Raw genomic sequence first — 9986 nt, 5'->3', positions numbered from 1 at the left:
TACGGTATACCGTACCGTACCCACCCCTAATAAAAAGTATTATTCTTAACATAAAAAGTAATATTTTTTCATTGATGACCCAAATAAGATATTTATCTCACAAAATACTACTCGTGAGACCATCTCACACAAGTTTTTGTCTAATTTTTAATATTTGGGATGTAGGTGCTTACAACGCGGTATCTAAAACTCGAGATCAAGTCCTTTTATTGAGATGATTTGAAAAGATGCACAGATGACATATTTGGACGATTTTATTGATTCAATACATAACATTCATGCTTCATGAGAACCCATACCAGGCTTCGGACAATCTGAGTTAATAGCAATTACAGTGGCCAAAATATGAGTAAAAGACGCGTTCATGGGCACATCATTTTTGGGATCAAGTCAACAACGAAAGTGCAAAAGATTCCCCTGTTGCTTTTTATTTCTTTCCTCTTAGTTTTGCACCAAGAGCCCGCTCGAGTTTAGAAATTATCTGCTGATTTGGGATTGCCTTCCCAGATTCATATTCCTGAATGACTTGGGGTTTCTCATTTATTAACTGCAGCAGAATGAAGCCAGTAATGAAAACTTCAGTTACCAATTATAGGCTGACACGAACATGAAAGATGGGAGGAAACTGGAAAGCCAGAAATAACGAACCTGAGCAAGTTGAGACTGTGTCAGTTTCTTATCTATTCGAGCTTGCATGATAGCCTTTTTCAATTCGGTGGGAACCCTGTCATCTATTGCAAAGTAAAAGTAGAAGAAGACGAGCTTTAATGTTGATAACTCAAGTTGCAATGAATCATTTACTGATTATCATGAAAAATTAGATATTCAAAACACTGTTTAGTTAAAAGTATCATTCACTGGAATAAAGAAGAAACCAGAATTTTGTGCATTGTACAATCCACTTCTGCACATTATTCAAGGAAACCCATAGTATTAACAAGTCCCAAACTAAAATGACTCAAAACGCTGAAGGAATAAAAAGAAAAGAGGCTTTTGGTTTCCAATCGACAATGAGCAATAGGGATAGCAAGCAAATAAATAGAGTACAAACAAGGAGAAGGATCTGGGTTGTTATCCAATACAAAATGTTGCAGATCGGAGGGTATATCACATTTGAATTTTCAATTCTTTACAACTTTCCGCTGTTTAAGTTCAGGTTTATAAGATTTAGGTTCATTGCAAAAGCGGGAGATAAGGCTGGGCCAGCATGATAAGAGGGTGAAACAGGAAAAAATTGAAGGGGGGTCTAGTCACAGGTGACAGCAGCTTGGCACACAAACAAAAACAAAAGGAGGTAGAACAAGTGGATGCTTACATGTTTTGGAATTTGGGGAGATCCATTGATGTGCAAAGTCTATGTTTTTCAATAATGTGGATTAATCTGTGTTTACAAATGGGTATGTGGCCTATAATAAGACTTGATAAGTGAGATTTCCAAAAAATCTGTCTATTTTGTTTTGGTTTTCACATTGAGGCCACTAAGGCAATAATAGGGATATTAAGGCAATAATAGGAATATTATGTCGGAAGAGTTACATTCCCCAGCTGGAAATTAACCGAAAGATGACTCCTAAAGATTATGAAATCCTGCATGGAAGAAACGAGGGCATAAAAAAAGGTAAGCCTATAATTTTGTTTAGGTTTTCACATTGAAGCCACTGAAGCCACTAACAACTTGATAAGTGTGGCCTATTAATCTGTGTTTACAAATTGGTGTGTGCCTATGATTTTGTTTTGGTTTTCACATTGAGGCCACTAGCAACTTACGTATTTTGTTTTCTATAAATCCTCTCTCTTATTTACTTTCACTCTCTAGCTTCCCAAGCTGGAAATTAACCGAAAGACGACTCCTAAAGATTATTGAACGCTGTATGGAAGCGAGGGCATGACAAAAGGTAGGTTTAAAGCAAAATAAAACAATACAACCCATTTATCACCAAAACGAGTGTGAGGCCCTGTTTCCAGTTTCCTTATTTTGTTAGTTTCATTTTAGGTTGAAGTAGAGTAGCTTCAAGTGAGGCTATGTCCATTCAATCATTCATCTTAAAAACAAGCAGAACCCAGAGAGGAAAATCAACTCCATAAGTTAATTTCAGGCCCAATGACTCAAGCATCCATTACATTTCACGCCTTAGCTCGTGTGATGGGAAATGTTCCATATGCAAACAACATGAATCTTTTAGTATCAAGAATGAACTACGAAACTCATGAAGTGAACATAAAGATTGAACTAATTCAACAAGTTGATAACAAGAAGCAACTAAGTTAGACTCACGAGACAAATTTTCTGTTTCCTCATCAAGCTTCCTAGTGTTCAAAGAGGTGCCGCTTGAAGCAGCCTTGTTTGTTCCCGCAGTTGCTGCAGTTTAATATACAGTTAGAATCAGAGAATAAATTGTCTAGGAAAAATCAGACAAACAGGAAGTGTTGAGGGAAAATTACACCCTATTTTAATCAAGGGCATGCTCATATTTGGTTTCACATGTCACAAAAAACCTATACTAAATGAAAAATCTAGACTTCGATAGAAAGCTGCATAAGATACAACAAGTATAACAGAAACATAATAATCTCGCAGTAAGAAATGAAAATGAAAAGGAGGTTGCATACACAACCCTTAAACCTCAATCAAGAACGAATTCCAATTTGAACAAGAGTTGTAATTATTTAAAAAATTAACATTCTGGTTGGCTTCAAGAAGCACACGAAACACAGGTCGTGGCTAAAGAAAGACTTGCAGGACTATCAGGGTAGCATCAGTGCATTGCCTCAATTTGAGAAAAAAACATCGGTATATATTTTTCCCGGAAGAGATAAGTCGTTCAATTGAATAATATGTATATAATTGGTCATGCGAATCTACTTCAGCACAGGCATGAATAAAATTACCGCGATAATACTCAAAATCCGACACGCAAAATAAAACCCTAAAATACAACTAATTTTACCAAATCAAAATAATACGAGATGGGAAATTATTGTAGCATCCACATTTCATATGGCGAACGATATAAATTTACCCTAAGACAAAAAATAAAATATAAAAGATCATAAATAAACCATATATATTCGAAGATATATATCATACAATATCATAAATAACGAATACGCACACTTCTTGATGGTTTCTATTTCAGCTCCCGAGCGTCGGGCGGCGTTGACGGCTTTCTCATCTTTACGTGCGGCGGCGGTAGGCGCCTTCTTCCGGATCACTACTGGCTCCCAATCTTGAGAGATTCCGGCCATTGTCGAAAGGTTATAACTAATTGAAAATTTCTGGGTAGTTTTTCAGCTGGGTATATTTAGAGATGTCACCGGTTGGTATTGGTCATATATATAGGGGAACACGAAGGCCGCGTTTGGATAAAATTCTAAGGAATAATAAATTTTTAAAAAAAATTACATATTTATCGAGAAATTATTATAGTAGTTATTTATGCGAAAATAAATAAATTAGAACCAATCTTATAATAAATAGGGGAAAAAAAGGAACAGATGATTACAAGTTCTTGTTATTCATGATATGGAAAATTTTCCAAAGTATAATATTTTTGGTTGTTTTTATCCATTGGAATTAATATACAAAAAGTGAAAATGGCATCACTCCTTGTGTTAATTACAAACCTGTAATATTTATATTATATTATTATTAAAAAATATTCGATTATTTAATTTTAGTTTTTTTTTTATTTCCATTTGATTTTTAAATAAAAAATTTATTATAGAGATCTTTTATCATTATGCAAAAACTTGTGTAAGACAAGACGATCTCATGGGTCGTATTTTGTGATACGGATCTCTTATTTGGGTCATCCAAGAAAAAATGTTACTTTTTATGCTAAGAGTATTACTTTTTTATTGTGAATATCGGTAGAATTGACCCGTTTCACATATAAAGATTCATGAGATCGTCTCACAAACGACCTACTCTTTACATTAATATATATTTTTCTAACAAGCGTGCACATTCATTCCTAAGTTGTTTTCTCTTACATGGCTTTAATATTATCTATGCTTTATTTTCTTTTCATCTCACATCTTAGATCATGCTTATATTTTATGTCACCACTACTTGAAAAAAATTACATAAATTTTTCTTATTTCATAAAAAGATGTGGATTTGAACTCTTGTAAAAGTCGAAAGATCAGTGCGGCGGTTAAACATACTTCAATGAAATAGTGGTCTTTTGAGATTGGAGTCGATATTCTTCTTTTGAATCGAGTAGGGAAATGTAGTAAACGATGTAATATAAAACATATCAAAATTGAAACTTTATTGTGATTTCTTAAAATATAACGATTATGCACAGGTAGCCATGCTTAATGGTAATAGATGGCCCGGTTCCGATCGTTCCAAACGGTTCAAGGCATTTTTTTAATTATTATTTTAAATTTTAAACTGTTCCACTTGATTCTATTGTGAAAAATCGTACTTGATCCATTTACTAAGACCATCTCTAACCTCCCTCCTCTGCGCCAAATTTGGCGCAGAGGAGAAACTTAGCGCCAAAATGGCGTTGGGTTTGGGCCTTTTTTATTTTTTTTATTTTTTAATGTTTTTTATTTAATATAAATATGTATTAAATATTTTTAATAACAATATTATATAATTGATGAGTAAAATTAAATCGTGTTGATATAAAATATAATTCATAATAAAAATTTAAACACAAAAAAATTAATTATAATTATATTAGAAAATTTATAAAAATATTTCTAGTTTTTTATTTTATTTTTGACTTTTTGAACTATCGTAAATATATAATTGATAAAATATCAGAAAAACCAACAGCAAAATTTTGAAATTAAAATTACAATACCCAATTGAAATACAAAATACAAAGATAATACATAATTGGAATACAAATTCGAAGATAATACATAATAGAAAATTACAAAGATAACAATGCAAATAAAAACATAAAAATGAGAAATAATGTAGATGATCAATAATCTCCTAAATTAGATCCCGATCCTCCAAAATCACCAAAATATTTCCCAAATGTATCATTTTCGTGTTGTCCATGTTCTTCATTTCTTTCTTTCAAAATTTTGGCCCGTTCCTTTCGAACAATTTCACGCATTTTTGGATCATCTATCGTGCTTAAATCCATGTACAAAACTTTATTCTCCTCTTGAAGGGTTGCCAATGCTATTTGTTGTTGTCTAGTTTCAATTTTTTTTTTGTTGATTTGCTAATTTGAGCTGCTCATTTTGCAATGCTAGGAGTTTCATCTCATAACTTTGTTGAATTTCAGTGGATCCTTTTTGTAATACATTTATAAGATCGCGATGCCCTTCTTTCATTGTAGATATCAATTCCAACACATTGTCGTCCCTTTTTTTCTTTAGTTTAGATTTTTTAACACCAAGAGGTCGCTGGGATGAATTGTCGCCTGCATTTTCATCGTTAATTAAATTAATTGAAAACGGAGGTAATCCAGGAGAATCTGGTATTGGAGTATTTGGTGTCTGGCTATCTGACTGTGACGAGTCCAAACTTCTGACATGCATTCTTGCTAGTGCGCTCATTGGATTGATGTCACTCGAGAATTTCTTCATATCTTTCATAATATACCACACATGATCATATTTGAAGCCTTTACTAAAATCAGCATCTTGCATGAACAAATCTTTTGCTCGATTTAACTGTACGAAATATCCAACTATTATCTTATAAGAAATTAAACTTGTAATTTAATAAATAGTTGAATAAGAAATACTTACAATATCTTCTTCTGATGCGCCACTTGGGCGGAGAGTTTCAATTTGACGAATGCATCCCCTTAGTTTTCCAACTTCACGGAGTATATTTCTCATGCGACACTGCAATGATCTTTTGTTACGTACTTGTAGATTGTTTGGTTTGCTAATGTTGTAAGCTTCTTCGATACGAGTCCAAAACTGATCTTTGGATTGATTGATACCTATTATAGGATTTTGGGATATATCAAGATACATATGACATAAGACTCTGTCTTCTTCGACATTGTAAGAAGCAGTTCTAGAATTTGAAGCCATTGAATTGCTTGGAATAAAGATTTGATTGGAATGAAAATTAAAGCTGTGATGATCTCATGAATCGGATATATTTTACTTATAGTAGAAAGAAGATAAGATTGTAATCTCATCCAACGGGCAAGATCAGATGTAATCTCATCCAACGGTCATAATACTGATAAGGTTGTAGATAGCACAATCCAATCCAACGGCCATATTCTAGATAAGGCAATCTCATCTAACGGTCAAGATGATGATAAGATTGTAATCTAATCCAACGGGCAAGATTAGATGTAATCTCATCCAACGGTCATAATACTGATGAGGTTGTAGATAACACAACCTAATTCAACGGACAGATTGTAGATAAGGCAATCTCATCCAACGGTCATATTTTTTGATAAATTATTATATAATGCGACGCAATATCCTAGATTCTCACACCACATTCTACGCTCTCACAAACTTGAAAATGAATTCTCATTTCCAATTTCACGCATCATCCTCTAGTTCATCTTCATTGTCTGATAATGAAGATGAAACACCTACTAATTGGATGGATGATTTTGAGAATTTGGATAATACACGAAATGCAATATTGAATATTGTAGCACAAGATCAACAGTTGGTTGCTCCTACATTATCCACCAAGAGCAAGAAGTCACACACGGAGGTTCAATACCAGGTCATATAGTAATTCACCGTGATCGAAAAATTGCCGACCGTAATCTGTTCAACGATTACTTTGCCGATAACCCAAGATATAACGAAGCAATGTTCCGACGGAGATTTCGAATGTCTCGAAATCTGTTTCTTCGTATAGTTGATGAAGTAAAGAATCATGATATTTACTTCACACAAAGAAGTGATAGTGTGGGGCGTCTCGGGCTATCGACTATTCAAAAAACAACTGTTGCTTTGCGAATTTTAGCTTATGCATTACCCGCGGATGCTACGGATGAATATATCAAAATTGGAGAGTCCACTGCAATTCAATGCATGCAACGATTTTGTCGAGCCGTGGTGGAATTTTTCGCTGAGCGATACTTGAGATCTCCTACTGCCAATGATGTTACCAGGTTACTTTATATTGGTAAACAACGCGGATTCCCTGGAATGTTGGGAAGTCTTGATTGCATGCATTGGAAGTGAAAAAATTGTCCAACGGCTTGGGCGGGTCAATATGCAGGTCGTAGTGGTTCTCCAACAATAATTTTAGAAGGAGTAGCTGACTACGACCTTTGGATATGGCATGCATATTTTGGTATGGCCGGATCCAATAATAACATAAATGTTTTGGGATCGTCCAATCTATTTTCCAACATCGCACAAGGTATTGCCCCTCGAGCTCATTATACAATTGGAGGAAAAAAATATGATACAGGATATTACTTAGCTGATGATATTTATCCTAAATGGTCAACTATTGTACAATCTATCCACGATCCACACGGTCCAAAAAAGAAATATTTTGCAATGAAACAAAAATCCTGTAGAAAAGACGTGGAGCGTGCATTTGGTGTTCTCCAATCTCGATTTGCGATTGTGGCATCTCCAGCACGTTCTTGGAAGAAACATCATTTACATGATATAATGACATCATGTATTATAATGCACAATATGATTATCGAAGATGAACGTGACCTTAGCGCACCCATTGAAGATATGAGAGAAGCACCAACTCCGGATGTAGAAATGATTATCGATGAGAATATCAGATTTCAAGAATTTCTCGCTCAATATAAAAGGATCAAAGACAAAGATGCTCACTATGCACTACGAAATGCTTTAATTGATCATTTGTGGGAGAAATATAGTTGTTCAGATGTTTGAATTTGGATTCATATTAAGTTCTAAAAATAAACTATCTGTATTAAAATTATGTCAATTTTAATAATGAAGCATTTGTATTAATTCGTACTATAAATATTAGAGTTAATATATATAAGAATCAAATAAATAAATTTAGCTATTAATAAAAATAAAATTATAATTATAATACTAATGTTAACATTAATTATAATTATATTGTTAAATTTATAAATAAATAGTAAACAAAAAGAATATTTTAGGAATATACTTTTTAGTGTAAGATTTGAAGTAAATGGGTTGGAGATGAATGTTATATTTGGTGCAGAAACTGCACCAAAATAGATTTATGGGTTGGAGATGGCCTAATGTATTCGACGCAATATCAAAACCGATTACATCAAACTTTTTTTTTTAATATTTCTTAAACTATGGAGTGGGGAGAACCAGAACTCGAACCACTCACAAGAGAAAGAGGATGAGATCATTTGGGCCGAAGCCCGATCTCACGTCAAACGGATTTTAATTCCTGACATTATAATCCAGTTTCATGTCAAACTGACGACAAACAGACAATAAGAGTGTCAAATAATTAATATGTATGGATGGAATATGGATAACCGTGTTTAATTTGACCACGAAAGTACAAATCTGAAATCTAAAAACTTTTGAATGTAGACAAGTTTAAAACCATATGTATCATACTGTCTCATCTAACACCTCTAAATTTTAGCATATTAGATTTCCAAATCATTCAATTTACTTTTTATAGTATTATCATATTAATATATGTTAGATGTCGTATATCGTGTGTATTAAGTTTGTTGGTAGATATTTTTTTATTTTTTATTGAGAAATCTAAGGATATAAATGAATGAACCAAAAAAGCTACAAGAAAATAGTCGAGGCAAGAGTTTAATTATTTTTCCTTAAACGATATTGCACCGCCTCAATGCTCACGGTTGTTGACAATTCGTTTATCAAGATATAACTAATATGTCTTTAAAATAGTAGCACTACAAATTTTAAAGTCACACGAACTTGAAATGTTTAGAATGCTATCAATATGAAATACAAACTTTCTAATTTCGAATTCTAAGCGTTAAATTAAAAATCCAATTCCAAGATTTTAAATCTTGCAAAACTTGGATTTAAGCGCAAATGTTTAAACATTTCAAAACTAGTAGACCTCATATAGAACTAAATTAGAGAGAAATGAGAAGAAGAGAATTTTGTCCGTTGAATGCAAATGAGGGAGGTCCTATTTATAATAGATGAGAAGCCTTGAATCAAAAGACATGTCATTTCATGAAATGATACATCATTTCACAAAAAAAAAAAAAAAAAAACCCACACACACACACCTACCTTTTCACAAAATAATGAACTATTTCAATGCAAAATCAAAGAGAATTAATGAAATTCAGTCGTTATATATATATATATACATATATATATATATATATATATATATATTTCGATTCAATCTTTTTACTGGATAAAATTCGAACTCAATTAATTTCTCATCCACCCTAATTTTGGTTATCGATAAATAAAATTTGAACTCAATTAATTTCTCATCCACCCTAATTTTGGTTATCGATAAATAAAATTTGAACTCAATTAATTTTTCATTCACCCTAATTTTGGTAATCGAGAAATAATTAAGTTCGTCCCGTAACTTGGTCGAATTATTTTATCGATTTTAAATGAGTACAAAACTCAATTTTTTTTAACAAAGTTTTTGAGAGTTTTATATATAAATCTGGATAATTATTTTTTTTTGAATTAACTTTTGTGATGAAATTTAGCTTAAATATATTATTTGAATATGATATCAATTGTCGTAAATATTATATGGCGAGACGTGTGTGTGATATAACTTATTTTGACATCTATATACACCCGTGTGTGTGAAAATAATTTAGAGACAAGGAGGCGACCACCGTAAAATGTCGAACTCCAATTTCTTGTGTACAAGTCAGATTTGAAAATAAGTTTCCAAGATGGTTGTCATTATTGTTTGCCCCTCAAGTAATTGAAGAAATCGGAGCCAAACGACCAATAGTACCAAAAAGTCAACTTTCATGTTATATAGGTAGAATTTCACAAAAATTGAAATGAGATATTTCGTAAATCAATTTTATGAAATAGATATTCAATTTGAGTCGATTCAT

General features: G+C 32.6%; 3 protein-coding genes across 3 annotated transcripts; 1 reads left to right on the top strand and 2 right to left on the bottom strand.

Annotated features, from left to right (window-relative positions):
- Window positions 1–234: 234 nt before the first annotated feature.
- On the bottom strand, window positions 235–3316 carry LOC142540732 (multiprotein-bridging factor 1b-like). Its single transcript, XM_075647082.1, has 4 exons — window positions 3114–3316; window positions 2276–2359; window positions 649–731; window positions 235–547 (listed from the first exon to the last, which is right to left on the bottom strand). Exons 1-4 carry the CDS (start codon window positions 3244–3246, stop codon window positions 428–430), a joined length of 420 nt encoding a protein of 139 aa, XP_075503197.1. The 5' UTR covers window positions 3247–3316; the 3' UTR covers window positions 235–427.
- Window positions 3317–5172: 1856 nt separating this feature from the next.
- Window positions 5173–6021, bottom strand: LOC142538479 (glutathione S-transferase T3-like). The gene is made up of 2 exons (XM_075643794.1): window positions 5728–6021; window positions 5173–5649 (listed from the first exon to the last, which is right to left on the bottom strand). The coding sequence occupies exons 1-2, from the start codon at window positions 6019–6021 to the stop codon at window positions 5173–5175; spliced, it is 771 nt and encodes a 256-aa protein (XP_075499909.1).
- Window positions 6022–6415: 394 nt separating this feature from the next.
- LOC142538477 (uncharacterized) lies at window positions 6416–7833 on the top strand. The gene is made up of 3 exons (XM_075643793.1): window positions 6416–6522; window positions 6612–7112; window positions 7326–7833. Exons 1-3 carry the CDS (start codon window positions 6416–6418, stop codon window positions 7831–7833), a joined length of 1116 nt encoding a protein of 371 aa, XP_075499908.1.
- Window positions 7834–9986: the final 2153 nt, after the last annotated feature.

Source organism: Primulina tabacum, chromosome 3 (assembly GCF_025594145.1).
Source record: "Primulina tabacum isolate GXHZ01 chromosome 3, ASM2559414v2, whole genome shotgun sequence".
NCBI classification, from domain to species: domain Eukaryota; kingdom Viridiplantae; phylum Streptophyta; class Magnoliopsida; order Lamiales; family Gesneriaceae; genus Primulina; species Primulina tabacum.
Note: the sequence above shows the minus strand (reverse complement) of the source record. Positions and strands in the feature narration are given on the sequence as shown.

Bases quoted from the DNA above. Each gene is read 5' to 3' on its own strand.
- LOC142538477 (XM_075643793.1), top strand. From the start codon at position 6,416: ATGCGACGCAATATCCTAGATTCTCACACCACATTCTACGCTCTCACA. The intron at 6,523-6,611 runs GTCTGATAATGA...TGAATATTGTAG, and splicing joins TCCTCTAGTTCATCTTCATT to CACAAGATCAACAGTTGGTT. The intron at 7,113-7,325 runs TGGAATGTTGGG...ATTTTCCAACAT, and splicing joins GGTAAACAACGCGGATTCCC to CGCACAAGGTATTGCCCCTC.
- LOC142538479 (XM_075643794.1), bottom strand. From the start codon at position 6,021: ATGGCTTCAAATTCTAGAACTGCTTCTTACAATGTCGAAGAAGACAGA. The intron at 5,650-5,727 runs GTAAGTATTTCT...TATTTCGTACAG, and splicing joins GCGCATCAGAAGAAGATATT to TTAAATCGAGCAAAAGATTT.
- LOC142540732 (XM_075647082.1), bottom strand. From the start codon at position 3,246: ATGGCCGGAATCTCTCAAGATTGGGAGCCAGTAGTGATCCGGAAGAAG. The intron at 2,360-3,113 runs GTGCGTATTCGT...ATTAAACTGCAG, and splicing joins AATAGAAACCATCAAGAAGT to CAACTGCGGGAACAAACAAG. The intron at 732-2,275 runs GTGAGTCTAACT...ACTTTGCAATAG, and splicing joins GGAAACAGAAAATTTGTCTC to ATGACAGGGTTCCCACCGAA.